At 31.5% G+C, this 20371-nt stretch overlaps 2 protein-coding genes and 1 pseudogene across 4 annotated transcripts; 1 reads left to right on the top strand and 2 right to left on the bottom strand.

The window, feature by feature from the left end:
* Positions 1 to 1368: 1368 nt before the first annotated feature.
* On the top strand, positions 1369 to 6239 carry LOC146924375 (uncharacterized). Of its 2 annotated transcripts, XM_085709410.1 has the most exons (7): positions 1369 to 3476; positions 3655 to 3748; positions 4045 to 4108; positions 4194 to 4352; positions 4460 to 4714; positions 5231 to 5428; positions 5843 to 6239. In XM_085709410.1, exons 2-5 carry the CDS (start codon positions 3740 to 3742, stop codon positions 4621 to 4623), a joined length of 396 nt encoding a protein of 131 aa, XP_085565536.1. In that variant the 5' UTR covers positions 1369 to 3476; positions 3655 to 3739; the 3' UTR covers positions 4624 to 4714; positions 5231 to 5428; positions 5843 to 6239. The 2 variants fall into 2 exon arrangements, with proteins under 2 accessions (XP_085565536.1, XP_085565535.1); XM_085709409.1 differs by lacking the exon at positions 5231 to 5428.
* An 894-nt stretch (positions 6240 to 7133) lies between these two features.
* On the bottom strand, positions 7134 to 13961 carry LOC146924374 (uncharacterized; annotated as a pseudogene). Its single transcript, XR_015011191.1, has 8 exons — positions 13861 to 13961; positions 12356 to 13302; positions 12214 to 12221; positions 11758 to 12137; positions 11479 to 11531; positions 11005 to 11076; positions 9727 to 10094; positions 7134 to 8127 (listed from the first exon to the last, which is right to left on the bottom strand). The product of XR_015011191.1 is annotated as an uncharacterized LOC146924374 (transcript).
* Positions 13962 to 16936: 2975 nt separating this feature from the next.
* On the bottom strand, positions 16937 to 19744 carry LOC146924373 (protein ACCELERATED CELL DEATH 6-like). Its single transcript, XM_085711847.1, has 3 exons — positions 18823 to 19744; positions 17992 to 18542; positions 16937 to 17558 (listed from the first exon to the last, which is right to left on the bottom strand). Exons 1-3 carry the CDS (start codon positions 19742 to 19744, stop codon positions 16941 to 16943), a joined length of 2091 nt encoding a protein of 696 aa, XP_085567973.1. The 3' UTR covers positions 16937 to 16940.
* Positions 19745 to 20371: the final 627 nt, after the last annotated feature.

The following is a 20371-nucleotide window of genomic DNA, read 5'->3' as shown; positions in this document are numbered from 1 at the left end:
AATATTTAAGTCATTTTTAAAATTCAGGGCATTTAAATAAGAATTTTTAGTTAGCAAAATATGAGGGATTTAAAATAACACCTAAAATACAAAAATTTCACAATTCTCTGTCACTTCATCACACGCGTTTCTCACTTTCTCACGCTAAACTCACTCTCTTCTCTCGCGAAGCTTCACCGCGACTCTCACTCTCTTCTCCGGCGAATCTTCACCGTCCCTCTCTCTCCTCGCCGCGGTGGTGTCTAAGAGTTTTTAAAGAGTAAAGGTAGAAGATGAGTATTTGAGAAGAGAGGATGTAAAAATTTCATATTTTAAAAATAGTTTTATGTTGCTTTTATAGTTTTTAAAAAGTAGTAAATTGTAGATATAAAACACGAAGTGAAAAAGAATTGATACGATTCACTTAAAGTGAGTGAAACAATCCTGTACATTTTTCAAACACGTTTTTTGTTAAAACAGGTGAGTATTGAATTTCATAGATTTACACTAACATAAAGTTTGAGTGAAACATTTCACACCTTAAAATGAAACGATTCACAACGTGAAATGTTTCGGACATTAGAGTGAAACAATTCACATATTGAACATTTGAGAATTCCAAAAACACAATGCAATGAATGCATGCGCATCTTCAAAACATGCAAGAATGAGATTTCAGCAAGGATTGCGATTTGAGATTATTAAAGTCACCTAATTACGCAAATTCTAAAGTTAAAGTTTTGACATTTAATCCTAATTAAACCAAAACCAAAGCTTAATGCCTAAGCCAAAAGTTTATAAACTTACATTGATCACTTTCAAGATCACCTATAGTTCACTTGAGAATAAATAAGTCAAAGAAATAATCCTTAATTAGATAGGATTAAATACTGTAGATTTTCATTTCCTTTTGGCCATTAACCATGTGATAAAGATCTTTGGTTTGGTTGATAAAAGTAGATTGTTTCTTAGTAGACTATATTTGTATATACTTCTCTAGGTTTATTAGTGCCAACTGCCAAGTACTTGGTAGTTTATGTAGTTGTGTTTGTTTTAAAATGTGGACGGGGAGGGAATGCCCAAACACAAATTAATCTTGTTTGTACCTATCTTTTCTTATGAATAAAGTTTGTATTTCTAAAAAGAGAAATGACATTTCTAAAAAAGAAGACAAGTTTCAATAACTATAAATTTAATTTTTGAAAGGGTCTTTTTTTTTTTTTTTTTTTGGGTACAAATGAAAGGGTCTTTTATATAACATAACAAGAGAATAGATGTAGTAAATTTGTGCCCAAAAAACATCATAAAATAGATATGCATGGAGAAACACATAAATTAAACAAAAAGTAAATAGAATTATTATTCATCATTTCTGAAGCTGGTATTATCTTATTTACTAAAGCTTAACCCGTAAAGCTAACCCTAAACCTAATTTTTTTCCCCCCATTTTTTCATCCACTTTTCTAAGCCATTGGATCTTGCGCATTTAGGCGCCATTCAATTTTAGCCATTGATCATATTATATTTATCTCTTCTATTTTCCGAAACAACTATTTCGTATTTATCTCTTCTATTTTCCGAAACAACTATTTCATATTTATCTCTAATTATAATTTTGGTCATATCCGAAATTTGTTATCAATTCACTTAAATCCGAAATTTGTTTTCCTATAGTTTTGACCATCCGAATCCTTATTTATTAATTAACCTAACAAATTTCCCTTTCAAAAAAAAAAAAATTAACCTAACAAATTTCATTCGTATCCTCCTCTTTTTTTTTTTTTGAAACAAATATCTTATTTACTAAAGCTTAACCCGTAAAGCTAACCCTAAACCTAATTTTTTCCCCCCATTTTTTCATCCACTTTTCTAAGCCATTGGATCTTGCGCATTTAGGCGCCATTCAATTTTAGCCATTGATCATATTATATTTATCTCTTCTATTTTCCGAAACAACTATTTCGTATTTATCTCTTCTATTTTCCGAAACAACTATTTCATATTTATCTCTAATTATAATTTTGGTCATATCCGAAATTTGTTATCAATTCACTTAAATCCGAAATTTGTTTTCCTATAGTTTTGACCATCCGAATCCTTATTTATTAATTAACCTAACAAATTTCCCTTTCAAAAAAAAAAATTAACCTAACAAATTTCATTCGTATCCTCCTCATTTTATTTTTTTTTGAAACAAATATCTTATATTTACTAAAGCTTAACCCGTAAGCTAACCCTAAACCTAATTTTTTCCCCCCATTTTTTCATCCACTTTTCTAAGCCATTGGATCTTGCGCATTTAGGCGCCATTCAATTTTAGGCATTGATCATATTATATTTATCTCTTCTATTTTCCGAAACAACTATTTCGTATTTATCTCTTCTATTTTCCGAAACAACTATTTCATATTTATCTCTAATTATAATTTTGGTCATATCCGAAATTCGTTATCAATTCACTTAAATCCGAAATTTGTTTTCCTATAGTTTTGACCATCCGAATCCTTATTTATTAATTAACCTAACAAATTTCCCTTTCAAAAAAAAAAAATTAACCTAACAAATTTCATTCGTATCCTCCTCTTTTTTTTTTTGAAACAAATATTTTCTACACTTTTACGATTGCAATTTAACATAACAAATTCCATCTAAAAAAATGCATCGCACAAATTTTATTCTTATCCTCTTGCCTTTTTTTTTATGAAGCAAATATTTTGGTTATATATACGAAGCCCTAAACCCGTTTCTCTCAATCTTATATCTTATATCTTATATATAATAAAGTTTAACCCCTAAAGCTATTTCTAACCCTAATATTTTCCCCCCATTTCTCCCTCCACTTTTCTGAACCTTTGGATCTTACACATTTAGGCGCCATTCAATTTTAGCCATTGGTCATCTTACTTAATTAATGCCAGCCGAATTCTGTTATCAAGTTTGCTATAATTTTGGCCAGACGAATTTTGTTACGAAGTTTGCTATAATTTTGCCATATTTCCATCTCTTTAGTTGTGAAGCAACGCATCACACGATCCATAAAAGTAGAACTATATTTGCTTGCATTCACTAAACTATCTACCAATATCACTAAAACTATATTTGCTTGAGGTTCACCTCTTCGAATCTCTTCTCCCGATTCTGCCAACTTCGGATTCATGAAATTGCTCCGTCATCATTTTCAGGTCAGTTTTCAATTCTTCTTATCTTAAGCTAATAATATTCCTTATGCATTTCTCATCAATTTTTGTCACTCTAATAACTTTCACGAACACGCCAGCGATTATAGTTGAATTCGATGAAATCTCACTCAATTGTTTTGATTATTATTATTTTTTCAAATTATTTTGTTGATTTTTGTTTGTTCGGCGAGAACTGTAAATGGCATCGAAACAAGTAGCTAAATAGAAACGATTGGGATCGATTGGAGCAAGAAATGTGTGAATGGGTCGTCCTCTTCAACAACTTCGTCATCTAAACACTGTCGGCGTCAATGCGAAGTAAGCCACAATTTTATCATGAAAATGTGCCTTTGGATTCTTAAAAAACCAAAGAGAATATAACTATGACTATTCAGTTTTGTTCTTTAAAGTATGTGATTGTAAATTTTGTTATTGTGTTGTGCGATAGCTGTTGATGTTAATTTGATTGATGTGTGATATATTATTTGTGTGACAGTCAGAGGGAAATTCGTGGCAAAGAGATTGCTGGTATACAGATGGAGATACTATAGTGAGAAACGAGTATAATTCGTCTATAACTTATGCTTACGGTAAAAAATAGCAAAGCTCATATTTGTTAATAGGTTTTTTGCTGTTTAATTTTTTTTCATTTGGTATTTAGGTTGAAGTATTGAGTAATATTTCAAAGGTCATACATTATAGTTTTGAGATTTGGGTTAGAGATTCAAAGCTCTGTATGTCATCAAATTAAGATGGCAACATAGGGAGAAATATTTCAAAGGAAGATTTTACATTAAGCCATTTAGCATTGATCACACCATCGCCCTTCTTATTTGTATTTACCTTAGAGTTGGTGGTTACAAATGATTTGTATTTCAATGGTCAGGAATTAATGTGCCAAAATCGCATAGGTTCTGGTTCAGGATTTCCATTGAGTGATATAACAAGTGGTAAGCATAGCTTTCACGAATCATGGTAATTATGCTTCTCCTTTTTAAGGTTCAAGGAACTGCCACTAAGGATGTATTTTTTCAGTGTTCAAATGCAGCAGCTATAGCATAGAGTCTTCTAAGCTTCTTGGACATGGAAAACATGTTTTATCAAATGCAAAGCTTCAGAGAAACCTCACCATATCTTGCCCTTATGCAGACTCTACCGAGAATATTGAAGGTTGCAGTAAACCAAACAACTCGGGTTAGCAGATTACGGTTACGGACCTTTAAGCAATTTTAATTTTTGGCAGAGTTATACTTCTATTTTTTGACATTCTTTCTTATATATTATTAATTTATCACGTATAGGCCATGGTTCAGGCGTGGACAATGGAGTTTTAGCCAAAAATCCGGTTGTTGGTGATTTTATTAAAGAGACAGTGGTATCCGACATTAATTTCATGAAAAAGAGTTCAGGTCGAAACATACATTATTTGCGAAGACTTTTTGCAGCATTGATGGTCTCTGATTAGCTGTCCAGACCAGAGGTTGTTTGGAATAACACTTCGCCTAATCTAATTGATGATATTTTGCACAAAAAAAGACGTGTACTTGGTGCGCCTGGTAAGTCTGATTGTTAAAACTGTAGTGTTTTTTTTATAGGTTAAATTTACTTCTCTGTCTGGATAGCTAATCTGAATATATCACTTATTTGTTTATGGTCGGTTAATTTAGAGGGCGAAACTTATGCATCGACATTGTACCACATGCTTAATTCGTATTGCAAATCTGTGTGTAGGAAGATTAGATACTAGCCAGCATGAATTACACTATATTTCATGTACTAATATACTCAAACAAATTTGTAGTTTGTTGGTGTATAGTTTACAATCTGAATTACACTATATTTTGGCCAATTTTTCTGCGCCTACTATTTAGTTATCAAGGGAACTCTAATTTTGCTCAATTTTAGTTATTCTCATTGATGTCGCAACTCTAAGCCTATTATTTAGTTATCAAAGGATACAAAGACACAGCTGTAATGCGTATTCAATGCACATTAGTTGTTATCACTTGCACCTTTATTTGTATGTATCAGCTCCCTGTATATATCTAAGGTACTCATCTCTTTACTTGCAGTAGCTTTGAAACGAAAAACAAAGGTTATACATGGTGATTTTTGATTTGAAAGTATGGCCAACACTTACACTCCGCTCTTATAGCTGTTACTAGAGGAAAGAGAGATTTTAAGATGAAAGTTAGAGTAGCTCATATTTGGTGTATACCAACAAAGAAAATAATTAAAAATATCAAATAAATCGATTGCCTTCTCATAAGGTAATATTATGCTATGAAATTTCATATTGTGTTCTATATTTAATATGATATGATGTTCATATCAGAGACACTTATGTTTTCGTGGTGTTTAGGTTTTTCAATAGTGATGCATCAACATTTTGTTTTTTGTAAGTTGTAACCATCCTGTCGTATGCTTCATTATCCATAGGTTAAGTGCACTTTAGTTGGATTCTACATAATTATTTTTTGATGGATTGAGATGAGACTTATTTTGGAATAGCTTCTTTTTGTGATTTTAAACAGTGGATTCATGCTCAACAACTTTTTTTTGTGAGATTGTATATATTTTCAGCATAAGTGGTGAACTAATATTCGGGGATTCAAAATACTTATATGTTGCTCTAATTTCCATGCCGTACGTTATTTTCATTCATACTCTTGATGGTTTAGCAGATACATGGACGACAAACAACAATTGCATCAGTATTAGGAGGTGAGAATTCGTATTCATTCGAGAAGAAATTGTTTTCGTTCAGAGCAGTTTGCCAAAGATGTTCAGGAGTTTTGGGCAAATTATTCATCAGTAGCAGTCTACGAGTATGTCTTGAATGGAGCAGCCAAATCCCACGCCCAGTTTTGTATCTCTGTTATTGTTTCCTAGCAGTAATTGGCACTATTGTGATTCTGTGTTTGTTATTTTTAGAGATATTGAGGTCCTGTTTTTGTTATTTTAAGAGTAGACATGTTTTTGTGGAGAGAGCTGGAATGAAGTGTCACATTTTTTTTCCTGCATCTTTTAACATGTCAGTCTATTCTTTATCGAATAAATTAATTAGTTTGGGGATCGTCATGTTGTCAGTCTCTCTTAATTGGTCTGCATATTGAATCTTTACAGTATTTTGAAGTTTTCCATTTGTAGTGCTTTGGATTGTTTTGTATATAGCCTTAGATTATGAGGTTGTGGAAGGCAATTGGTTTAGTATTTTTAAGTCATCCGAAGGAATAATTTGTAGGGTTTAGATGTGAATTTGTTGAGGCTTCGTTAATAGTAAGTTGATCGAGTTATATTCATAGTATGATGCCTTCTCTAAGCTTACTATGATACTATTATTCATTTTTAAAATTGCTTTGCGTGTCACTATAAGTCATTGAGGATTTGATATCATGTAAATAATAAAGTAAATCCTAACACATTCCACATAAGAATGAAGATATTGGTTACAGTTGGAATCTTATAAGTCATTGAGGCATGTTGATCTTATTGGTTACAGGTGTTGGAATGATTAACGAGTAACAACTTGCAAATTTACTTTTAAGTTTCAAGTTTTGTAAACCCTACCATGTTCTTGAATATCTTATTTGAAGTGACGGAAAATGATTAAGTTTTGTTAACTATTCAATATAAGTTTCTTTAGGTATCGCGCTTAAAATTTGTGGCTGCATCATTCTAAATAGCAATTTTCTAAAATATATTAATGTCTCTCTTTGCTCAAGCCTCAAACTCTAACGATGTCAATTTAATATGAATTGTGTAATACATCATAATCATCATGTGAACTATTCAATTCCCCTAAAAAAAATATATATTCAATTACATTTTAGTTATCCGGTAAAACTTATTCATGACTTTTTTTGGTTGGTTTGACCCGTGCGATGCACGGGTCGATGTTCTAGTTATTATTATTATTATTATTATCCAAAAAGCTAGTATTATTGGGCACACGATAAGATAAACACACAATTACATCTCACACTTACATACACACACAAAAAGGGATACATACATAAAATTAAGCGGGGCTAACTTTATTTAATATCCTAATGAATCCCCACTTATCCACAATACACAATATTCACTCAATCTATGACCAAGGATTAACACCTTGATCAGTTTTACTTCTCTCTGCAATCCATGCTAGAAAAAGAAAGAAGTAGTAGGAAATGTATCGCAAGGATTTTCTAGTTGATGTTGATGGAAGGAAAAGGAGCATATATAACAAAATCTCAACCACAACAAAAATCAATGCCATAACCAGAAACACATTTGCCAACCAACTGAGTTCACTGATAACAGTGTAGAGACCAGCAATGAAAGCCAAAGACAGTGAGATGAGAGCGATTCCAAGAATTGGCATTACAATATCGAGAGAGAAAGTCGCCAATTTAGTTAATCCAAGTGTTGTCCAAAAGAGTATGATAATAGAACTGATGGAACTGAACAATGATAATGTGATGAATATAATGAATGCTTGGAACATTGCATGACATAGATTGTGTGCTTTTCCTTCTGCTTCACCTGGAACAGCCAAACATGCTGCTACTGAAGCAGTGATTATAAGGGTTGAAACCAATATCAGTGTCTCTGCAATGTTTTTATATGTGTGGACGTCGGAGCCTTTTACCATAAAATATCTTGGAAAATTGTTGTCGGGGACTTTTTCTGTTCTGTCCCTATATCTATTCAAGCCTTTTTCTGTTTCTTTTTCTTTACTCTGTTGGTGCAATTCTCTTCTTTTTATTGTTTTCAAAAAAATTTCTTGTGCTGTTTTGATTGAATTTTCATTGCTCTGTTTTGTTTCACTTTGTTGGGATTTTTCATGCTCCTGTTTATTGTCTTTATCTTGTTCTGTTTTTCCTGTTGAATTTGAATCACTTGGTTTAGATTTCAATTTAATACTAATTGCATTTCTTGGACTTTTCTTTGCACCAGCAGATTTAAGTGCCATAAATGTAAGCCGCTGCAAACATTGTTACACAAATGACTTGTCAAAAAATTGTTACACAAATGAGTTATACACTACACATGGATCATCTCATTTATAAAGTATTTAATCTCTATCTTTTCTAAATATTCGAGACTTCTAACTAACAAGTGTTCATATGACACTAATTAAGAAAATAAAAAAAGTATTTTTTTTTTCTATTGAAGAAAACATATTTTAAGGTAAAAAAATGTTTGACTACAAAAGTTTGAAAATATGTTTAGTCAAAATATGTTTGACTACATGGATAGTAGTAAGCATTTTCCAAAATAAAAAATCTTATGCATAAAAACCATCATTGAAGATCGTCTTACATATATTTTTGTTATCTTGCCATTGATTTAGGAACAACAAAGTTTTGGTCTCTATAATCGATCACTAAATGAGTTTATTGCAATTAAAAAGACTAATTTGTAAGAATTACTGACTCACTAGTTATTGATGTTTATAACTCATTTATGGAAAATTCTTATTTAACCATCAATAAAATATGAAAAGAATTATCCATCCTTAGTTGACATCAATTTAAATCATTCGTTTGTCTTTTTTAATATTTATGTTATCTATACTATTATATATCATATATAATCTTTTATACTGTATATAAAGAAAACAATCCCCTTCAGCTTTTTTGAGCTGATTTTTCTCTTTTAAAAAATGGTCTCAATTTTAAATACAAATAACACATATAATAAATAGATAAAAATAAATTTAAATATTAAAAAAATGTAACAAACACGATATATATATATATATATATATTTTTTCCATTATCATTTAAAAAGTGTAACAAACTAGATGAGTATATTTATACTTACTTTTTCATTATCCTAATTATACCGTTAAAAAACTTTTTCTATAATAAAGATTGTTGTTGGTGTCATTCAAAAAAGAGAATTTAGAATATATATTTTTTAGTTATATTGTTGGTGTCATTGAAATAGATAATCATGGTTAGTTTGGTTTTTTATAGCTTGAAAGCAACAAACATTTATATTTTTAGTTTTAATCAAAATCAAAATTTCATAAAAAAAACACCGTTCATAATTTTCAAACGTTAGCGCAATAAAAAGAGCGGAAAGACGGGCACATGAGAGCCCGTCTTTTCGCTAGTATATAATAAAGAGAGTACATAGTTTTGGACTGACTTTTTTACTTTCAATTACACCCCTAAACAAATTTTTATATAAAAATGTTATATTTTATGTGTCATTCAAAAAGATAAGAATTTATATTATATTTGCTATATTGTTGGTGTCATTGAAAAAGATAAATATAGTATGTTACAATATAAAAGTGTAAAATATCAATACCTATAATTTGAATCAAAATCAAAATAATTTGAATTAAAATCAAAATTTCTTAAAATTTACTATTCATAATTATACATGTATTAGAACAATTAAAAAAAAAAAGCAGACATACGAGTGAACGCTAGTATTTAATTATAAAATAAATATGATAAATATGTTTAGGGATATATTATTTTTTAGTAGAGATAAATATGATAATAACTATGCAACATACCTTTTGTAAAAAAAAAAAAAGAGTTTGCGAGGGGATAGAACCACTTGCCTGTCTCAAAGATGATTTATGAAGGTCGTAAAGTGAAATAACAATGTCAAGAGCCGTTTCGTTATCCTGGTTAACCATATCAAGATCCACTTTTTCATTATTTTGGTTAACTAAGTAGCACGCAGTTGTGGGATGACATGATCTTGCAGCCAAATGCAAAGGGGTGTCTCCATACTTATCTTTCTGATTTATCATCTGACGGTGTCCATGAACTTGACTTTCTAGTATGTAACATATCACATCATGTTTTCCATTGTCTGCTGCAATGTGAAGAATATTACGTTCATGAGAAGTGTCAAGCATCTCTGTGGGATCAGGACAATATTCTAACAACTTCTTCACTACTTCCACATGGCCACCATAAGATGCTAGATGAATTGGAAAAGAGCCATCAACGTCACTTTGAATTGTGCAGCATTTGCATATGCCAAGTAATAATTCAACACCGTCAAGGTAACCTATAAATGCTGCGCAATGAAGAGGAAGTCTTCCATGTTTGTCCCTTAAATGGATCCAAGTTGGTTTCTTTTCTAGTATGGTGCTGAGCATTCACTACTACAAAATACCTCCTTTAATAGCACTTATTTTGGCTCTTAATAGCGCTTCTCAAGCGCTAAGAAAGCCCCCGCTATAAAAGGTCAGGAGCCTATAATAGCACTTTCCAAACGCTATTAAATAGCAACACATCAATAGCGCTTTCAGAAAAGCGCTAATATAGCCTTATTCTAGTGCTATTAAAGGAGCTTTTCTAACAGTTGTTTCTTAGCACTTTCTGGGAAGCGCTATCGTAGCCTTTCTACTCAAATAGCGTTTTACTAAAAGCGCTAATAAAAGTTGCGTGTTTTTTTTTTAAAATTTGTAACCAAAAATGCTATAATTAAACGCTATAATAAGATACTGAAATATGAATATAGCAAATTACATTCATAATAATCTCCTTACAATCTTCAGAATTCATTCCATAAAAAGATAAAAGTACAAAATAAAGATGAAGATGAAGATGAGGGGGGACATAAAACCAAAACCCTCCAAAAAGTACTAATTTGGGAACATAATTAAACAGTTCCAACAATGACAATTTACTTAGAAACCTCTTGAGAAAAGTACTAATAGAAGTCACAGAAAATTGAATTGTTCCGAATCTATTTAGAATTATGATAATCCTATATTACATTATGCTACAACTAATATCTAATTACCTCTTTAACAATGACAAGAGCAGTTGCAGGCATCCTAACATCAAAATAGGCCACTCTAGCTCCATTCAATGCAGATAACAGGTTTGCACGCGAAAGATCTTCCGGTACCATTGTAGGAGATCCTTCTGTGAATATACAAGTTCGTGTCTTCCTGAATGTTCAACGTTATAGGATAAATTTATACATTACTTATATGAGTCAAGATTAACTAACACCATGTGTCAAAATTAGCAGTTGCATTACATCTCTAATAACTTTGTGTAGAATACGAATCAGATCAGACCGATTATCAAACAACATGCTTAAGAAATCCAATTATCTATCAAGCATGTCTCACTAGACAGTAGACACTATGTTATTGGCTGTTCCTTTTTAATACTCCTAGTGCTTAAATTTAACTTGATCATAATTTTTGGATCGTGTAATGCCAATAACTTTCATATACTTGTATCACTTGTATCATTGTCTTTTCAGAGCCCCACAAGTGAAAAATTAGGAGGAAGGTAAAATCAACACAAATTTTATGTAAAATCATTTAAGCAATGGTACATACGTGTGGTTGTCAATAATAATGTAGCTAAATGGCGTAGTCCCTTCCTTTGAGGCCTGGAAACAAATGAGAAAGGAAACAAATTATCAATGTAATCAAGTAAATTGTGAATAGTCAAGAGTTTAATGTAACTTCTGAATATCAAATGTCTAGACAAAAAAAAAAAAAATAGCAAGTTTATGATGTTGGTCTTGATATATGATAGTAGTACTTATAAATTTATTTGATATATTTTACTTTAGATATGATCTTGCAGCCAAATGCAAAGGGGTGTCTCCATACTTATCTTTCTGATTTATCATCTGACGGTGTCCATGAACTTGACTTTCTAGTATGTAACGTATCACATCATGTTTTCCATTGTCTACTGCAATGTGAAGAATATTACGTTCATGAGAAGTGTCAAGCATCTCTGTGGGATCAGGACAATATTCTAACAACTTCTTCACTACTTCCACATGGCCACCATAAGATGCTAGATGAATTGGAAAAGAGCCATCAACGTCACTTTGAATTGTGCAGCATTTGCATATGCCAAGTAATAATTCAACACCGTCAAGGTAACCTATAAATGCTGCGTAATGAAGAGGAAGTCTTCCATGTTTGTCCCTTAAATGGATCCAAGTTGGTTTCTTTTCTAGTATGGTGCTGAGCATTAATTTCTGACACACAAACATAAATATTACCCATTTTGTCATAAGTACCCTAATTGTATGGGGCAGTTCAACAAGTATTGACGCGAATAACTTTAAACAATTATAAAAAATATAAAAAATTAAATGAAAGTTTTAGATATAATCTTGGAGGCATAATAATGACAGTTTGCATGATATAGTTTTATGATTCAAGTGATTGAACAACAATATTATGATCAACGTACCGTGATTATGCTTCATGATAGCTTCTACAACGGGCTATAATCCCTCCGGCTTAGCATCATTCTTAGGGCAATTCTCCAAGATTAGTTTGACTGCATCCTTGTCCCCATTTTCAACCGCAAGGTAAATTACAGATTTCTTTGCAAGATTAGCAATATCTAATGCAAATCCATAACAACAATCTGATAATGAATTTCCGAACCGATCTTCAATCTTGTAAAGTTCACAAACTTTGAAAATCTTGTCCCCGCCAATTCTCTTAATGTCACGATATAACATTGCCTCATGTAACATAGTGTTTCCTTGAGCATTTTCCTTGTTCACAAAACATAACAGGTCCTCCATATTTAACACCTCATCATAGTCTTCTAAATCATTCGAACTGTTAGTGTATTCTAACCATGCCATTTTTATATCACACCGTTCAATATTAGTATAACATGCTAATAGTGTTTTAACGGTTGAGAAGTGTCCACCTCTTGCAGCAACATGTAAGGCACTATCATTGTTTTTGTTAAATTTGAACAAAAGTTTTGAAGCACGTTCAATTACAAGATTCACAATGTCATCTTTACCATACCTAGCTGCAATGTGTAGCACTGTATTTTTCGTAGGGGTCTCAATATCTATTAAATTAGAGGAACCCAACAAATTTGTTGAACCTCCATACACCAAGTGATATGCTTCACTAAGCAAATTAACTTGATTGTCAAATGCGCAGGGAGTGATCACAGCGACTTCTGAGGGTTCAAACATATTTATAAGTTTAGGTTCCTTATAAGTACTAGAAAAATCCTTTGGTAAGACTCCATCTTGCATTAGTTGGTCTAAAATTTTTTTTTCCTCCAGACTAGGAGCCATATTATAATCTCAATGGTTGATGAAGGTTGTATCTTGAATAAATTATTGTTACAATGACAATTAGAATATCAGCTGGCAGCAAATAATCCTGGTCCAGCAAAAATTCGAAATGTGCATGTTCAAATTTATATTGTATGACTAGAGCAATAATATATACTAATCAACTTCAACATATTAACAGATAAAAAAACCTTTAACAAATTATTGTTATAAAAAAACTCTTAAATGCCTTTTGACCCTCAAATATTGTGATTGTACGATTTTGATCAACTATTTTTTTTCATTTATAATTTGATTGTCTTCTAACAAAGTTCGCCAAAATTCATGTTAAAGTGACATCATTTGTTGACGTTTGTCATCCTTTAGCTCGACTTTTCTTTAAAATAAAAATTATAGAATCAATTGAAAGTGACATGTCTTGTAAAACTAGGAAGACATCATATACACAAATTACACATTTTGTACTAGCTATGGGATCAATTATGCTTGATATTGAATCACAATCCTCCCTCATTGGAAAAAAATTTAATAGAATGTGATGAGAGAAATAACATGTGCGAAAGTATAATAATAACATTAAAAAATCACCACTCTATAGTGCATATGGGAAAATATAAAATGCTGAATATATGGAGATGTAACTTACAGAGTAAAAATAAATTGATTAAAAATTGATTGACAAACCAAAATTGTCTGAACTGCTTCAAGGTTTCTCAGCAAATCTGCTTCCCTTGGTGTATTTGGTGCCAGACACCTTGAAACATCTATCTATATATATAGTATTGTAATTGATTATTTAAAGTTCTTTACGTGTGCAATGTTAATTATCTACTCTTTCTAGTACACCTTTAATTTATTCTATTTATCCTTTTCCTCTTTAATAAAACGATTACTACAATTAAAGAACAATACTTTTCTCTATTGACAATAAAAATATATATCCTCCCTTTCTTGATTAGGACGATTAAACAAGTTGTGAAACTCGTGGATATGCAGTTTCTGAAAAGATTCAGATCCCATAGTTTCCCCTTCAATTTGTTGACATAGACAAGGATTTTTTATATACATGTTTAAGGATTAAAACCAAATATTTTAAGGATTAATACCTTCACATTTTTGTTCAAATATTATATTATTACTTGTAGGTTATAAAAAAAGAAAAAAGGAAAACCGTTTAAGAAAAAGAAAAGCATGAGAGTTATCTGACAACAATAATTGAAATCAAAGAAAAATTCATAAGAAAAGAGTGTATGAGAGTAAATAGTTGTCTATAATAAATAAATGCTCTCTTAAACATTCTTAAGGCTTTATGAATCCAGACAAAAACAAATAAACAATTATTGTTTGTAGCCTGATCATATACAACCCTGATAAAGACCTAGAAATGATTTGTTGTGTATGCATTTTATGAATTTGAGAGAAACATCACCTACTTGAGTGATACACAATTGTAAGGATTGTGATTCTGATTGATTGGCTACTGATTGGATGTTTGAAATCATACCTTGAACTAGTAATGGTTTCTTCTTCATCTTTTGACTTGGTGATAATTACAAGATTTGATTTTCACGAATGATTTAATCCAAAGTTTTTAATTGATAACAAATCTTGAATGATTTATGCAGTATAGATGTTTGAACTTGTTATGCAACCATTTTTTGTAAGGACTTTATTTAGAGGACAAACAAAGTTCTAAGCCGGGGAAAATTGATCAGTGCTTGTAGCAAGCCAGAAGAGTACAAGTCAATAGTAGGCGGTAGAATAGGGCAAGATGATTCTCTAAGCTAGCCGGTAACGAAGTGGTGACGAACAGGTTAGATTATTTGGGAAATCTAAAAGAGAAATTCGCTAAATGAGTAGCATTTTGCTTAGGAATTTATGACGGTTTAGTGGCCTCATAGATGAGCTGGAAGTTAGCCTCCTTTGGAGAAACGTAAACTCACTAAGTGAGCATCAATATGTTTAGCGAATTTCCATTTTCAAGAAATGTATAAATAAAGCTCAAATCACATTTTTTGGGATCTTTTGCCATTTTTTAGGTTCTGAACTAGAGAGTGCGATCATGGAAGAGAAGAAGTACGTTTTTAGAAACTTGAGGAATCAACATCAATTATCTTTTCATCTCTTCTTGTTATGTATCATAAGACTATTATGCTTAGGTAATTCTCTCTATCGTTGGAGTATTAATTGTTGAAAGACATCGATATAGTGATAACTCTAAATTCTTATATTTTGACTTGTTAAAATTGAAATATGGAAACCTATATTTGACAAAATGAGGGTCAAATACTTTCCGTGGTCTTTTAAGTTAGATGTTTGTAATAAATAAGTCCCTTAACTTCTTTTTGTTATCAAATTAGTCTTTTATTTTTCTAACGAACTGGTTCTTTAAATCATAAAATATTTGTGTTGTTACCCATTTTTCATCCAACTCCATTAAAAAGTACGGTAACCATTTAACTTTGAGGTGGTAGGTCCAAAAAGCGCTTATGAAACCAAACATAAATTACTTACACATATTTTCTCATTCTTGTTTCCAAATTCAAACATAATTTTACTGATAAATGTTTCATGAACACCATTATAAATAAAGTAATTGATCGATTTCATTTCAAACCAATCATGAATAATACAATTATGAATCCTTGTTTTGAGAGCGGTGAGTTTAGACCCTTCAACTTAGAACTAAACATCCTCATAAACACTTTCAAACTGAGTTTGAGGAAAGCAGTGAAATTATTTTATAACTTATAGTCTTAATTATACGATTAACTTGTTACAATTCTTTTTAAAGGACTAACTTGTTGCAAACATCTAATTTTGAGGACTATGTGAGATATTTGACCTAAGAAGAGACATAAATTATCTTGAAGGAGCGGTCTACATTTATCTATTGGAGGTAGAGTAACTTTGATTAATTCGATGCTATACAGTCTGCCATTGTATTTCTTTTGTTTTTACAAAGTTCCGTTCAAAATTGTAAATGATCTTGGTGGAGGGTTGAAGGAAAAAAGATTTGGGTAGGATAAGAGATAGTGTGTCTTCTTAAAGACAAAGAAGGGTTGGGAGTTAAAAATTTGGATCTATTTAATCATGCTTTACTATGTAAGTCAAAATGGAGATGTATGCAAGAGAGGGAAACAATTTGGTTTAACATGTTAGAATATAAACATGGTAAATAATTTAAACATAACACGCGTTTTCTTCTTCAATGAAATGGAAAATATAGATCACATATTCTTCTCATGCCCTTTTGCACAAATTTTTAATTGGCAGGGAATTGGCTATCATCACTTTCAAGCTTCATGTTGATACATTTTGAAGAATTTGACAATATGGTGAAGACGAAACAGGGAAGGAAAGTAAGACCAAAGACCGTTTTGACCATTTACCATTCGAGAATGTTATTTGTTTGTTTAATCGATCACAAGTATCGTAAGAATTTCTTGAAACCTGTGTAATTGAATACTTAAAAGTGTAGAAAATGTTGTTTTCAATACAAAACTTGTCTTTTTTGTATCCTTAATCAGTGTCTCGGAGGCAGCATGATGGTTCATTAGTATTGTACATAATTTCTAAAACAAGTATTATTATTCATAAATTAATATTTGTTGGCATTTTATAGGTCACAGGACAAGATAAACTTTACATATTTAGGCACACCATTACATCTCTCTAAAATACACACAAAAAGGGATACACAAATGTAATTAATTGGGGCTAACTTTATTCAGTCGACCACGGATTAACACCTTGATCAAGTTTACTTTCAGTTCGTGATGCCAAGAAAAGATAAGGATAATGAGAAATGTACCGCAATGGCTTGCTAGTTGATGATGATGGAAGGAAAAGGAGCATATATAACAAAATCACAACCGCAACAAAAATCACAGTCATAACCAGAAAAACATTGGCCAACCAACTGAGTTCACTAATAACGGTGTAGAGACCAGCCATGAAAGCCAAAGATAATGAAATGAGAGCGATTCCAAGAAGCCGCATAACAATTTTGAGAGTAAAAGTCACCAATTCAGTTATTCCAAGTGTTGCCCAAAAGAGTATGATGGTAGCACTAATGGAACTGAACAATGATATTGTGATGAAGATGATGAAAGCTTGAAACATTGCTTGACATAGGTTGTTTGCTTTTCCATCTGCTTCACCTGGAACAGCAAAACATGCTGCTACTGATGCAGTCACTATAAGTGTTGAAACAATTGTGAGGTTTTCTATTCTGTTTTTTGGTGAATTTGAATCACTTGGTTTGGATTCAATATGAAGTGCTAGTACTCTTCTAGGACTTTGCTTTGCACCAGCAGCTTTAAGTGCAGTCCATGTAAGAAGCTGCAAACATTATTACATTTGTGTCATAAAAAATATAGAATTTCTAAATCTTGATATATAGCCATTGATTTAGAGGCCAAAATTTATGTCTCTAAAATTGATCACTAAATGAGTTTATGATCGATTTAGTGACCAAGTTACAAGAATTTCTAAATCACAATTTACTACTTATTTGTGATCAATTTAATGATTTATTTGATATTTATGGTATCTAAACCGCTTTGCATATATTATACTCCCTCCGTTGTCAATTATAAACAAATTTTTATTTTTTAGATTCATTCGATTTATGGTGTATATAATATATATTATGGACCACATACATCATTAATTGAATTGAATAAACCTAAAACGTCAAAAGCTGTGAGGGGTATATATATGATAATTAATATGCAACATACTTATAAATTTGTGAGGGGATATAACTACTTGCCTGTCTCAAAGATGATTTATCAACCTCGTAGAGTGCACTAACAATGTCAAGAGCTGTTTCGTTGTTTTGGTTAACCAAATTAAGTTTCACTCTTTCTTTGCTTTGGTTAACTAAGTGGTACACAGTTCTAGGATGACATGATCTTGCAGCCAAATGCAAAGGAGTATCTCCTTTATTATCTTTTTGATTTATCATCTTATCAAGTCCACGAATTTGACTTTGTAGTATGTAGTGTACCACCTCATGTTTTCCATAGTTTGATGCAATGTGAAGAATATTACGTTCATGAAAAGTGTCAAGCATTTCTGTGGGATCTGGACAATAGTCTAACAACTTCTTCACTACTTCCACATGGCCACCATATGATGCTAGATGAATTGGGAAATAACCTAATTTGTCCCTTTGAATTGTGCAACATTTGCATTTGTCAAGTAATAATTCAACACCTTCAAGGTAACCTATAGTCGATGCGTAATGAAGAGGAAGCCTTCGATGTTTGTCCCTTGAATGGATCCAAGTTGGCTTCTTTTCTAGTATGGTTTTGAGCATTTCTGGCAAATAAACATAAATATTACCCAATAATGTCTAATAATTGCAATTATATAGCCTCATAAAATACTCAATTTAAGTCAATTTGATAATTTAATGTCATGTAATTTTTTTTTTTGTATTAATTGATTTTAAATCAAATTAAAATTTAGGATATTTTTGCCTCCATATTACCTAAAAGTTTACTTACCTTTTTTCAGTCATGTGATTTAGCATCAATATTATTATTACCTAGCTTCCCTGCCGAAAAAAATGTTACCACCTAGTTATTTAATTACATACCTTGATTGTGCTTCATGATTGCTGCTACAACGGGCGATAATCCCTTCGGCTTATCATCATTCTTAGGGCTATTTTCCAAGATTAGTTTGACTGCGTCCTTGTCCCCATTCTCGACCGCAAGGTAAAGTACAGATTTCTTTGCTTGATTAACAATATCTAACGCAAATTCATACCAACATTTTGACAATGAGTTTCTAGACAAATCTTCAGTTTTGTAAAGTTCACAAACTTTGAAAATCTTATCCCCACTAATGCTCTTGTCACATAACATTGCCTCATGTAACATAGTGTTGCCTTGAACGTTCTCCGTCTTAACAAATTTTAACAAGTCCTCCATATTTGACTTTTCATCATACTCTTCTGGGTCATTCAAATTGTTAGTGTATTTTAACCATGCCATTTTTACATCATGCCGTTCAATATTAGCATAACATGCTAATAGCTTTTTAACGGTTTGGATGTGTCCACCTCTTGCAGCAACATGTAAGGCACTATCATTGTTTTTGTTAAATGTGAACAAAAGTTTTGGAGCACGTTCAATTACAAGATTCACAATGTCATTATTACCATTCCAAGCTGCAATATGTAGCACTGTATTTTTCATAGGGGTTTCAATTTTTGTTAAATCAGAGGAATGTAGCAAAGTCTTTGGACCCCCATATACCAAGTGATATGCATCACTAAGCAAATTAATTTGATTATCAAATTCGCAACAGTTTGGAAGGATCTCAGTTACCTCTAAGGGTTCAATTTCATATCCAGGTTCCTTATAGCTACTCACATTCCTTGATAAGCCTTCCGAAGAAAAAGGCAGATTCCTAGATAAGGCTTCATCTTGCTTTGGTTGGGCGGATACCACTTTTTTCTTCCAACGATTGGCGGATATCACTGTATTCCTCCAACGAAAACGTAGATGAGGCATATTAATCTCAATCGTTGATGAAGGTTGTATCTTGAATCAACGATTATTGCAGTGACAATCGGAATGTCTGGCAAAATAATCCATCTTCAACCATAATTCGAAGTGTTATTGTATATTTTGGTACAATTTCAACTTTATATTGTATGGTGACTTCTTTTGACGTATGATGTTTGGTTACTTGATTAGCGCAATCATCATCTTCAACACTTCTATAAGTAAAAAATGATATCCACATTTTTTTTTTTGACAATAAAAAAAGATATCCACATTCCACACACATAAATACTTTATATTTATATTTGCATGTAGACGAGTCTGTTTATCTAATTTTTTTTATTGCGTTATCGCGTATAAATTATGAACAATAGTTTTTATGAAATTTTGATTAAAATTATTTTGATAGTGATTAAACTTATAGGTGAATATAATATATTTTAACAAACTATACGTATCTTTTCCAATGATACCAACAATATAACAAATATAATATCTTTCAAAAAATATTACAAATATAATACAAATTCTTATCTTTTTTAATGAAACCAACAAAATAACATTCTCATAATCAAATTTGTTTAAGAGTATAATTTAGAGAAGAAAAAGTCAACCCAAAACGGCCTATTTTCT

The sequence above is a fragment of the Medicago sativa genome, chromosome 5, assembly GCF_051527215.1.
Source record: "Medicago sativa cultivar Bolivia chromosome 5, Bolivia_mono, whole genome shotgun sequence".
In the NCBI taxonomy this organism is placed as follows: Eukaryota; Viridiplantae; Streptophyta; class Magnoliopsida; order Fabales; family Fabaceae; genus Medicago; species Medicago sativa.
The sequence above is the reverse complement of the archived record's forward strand: the minus strand, read 5'-3'. Positions and strand labels throughout refer to the sequence as shown.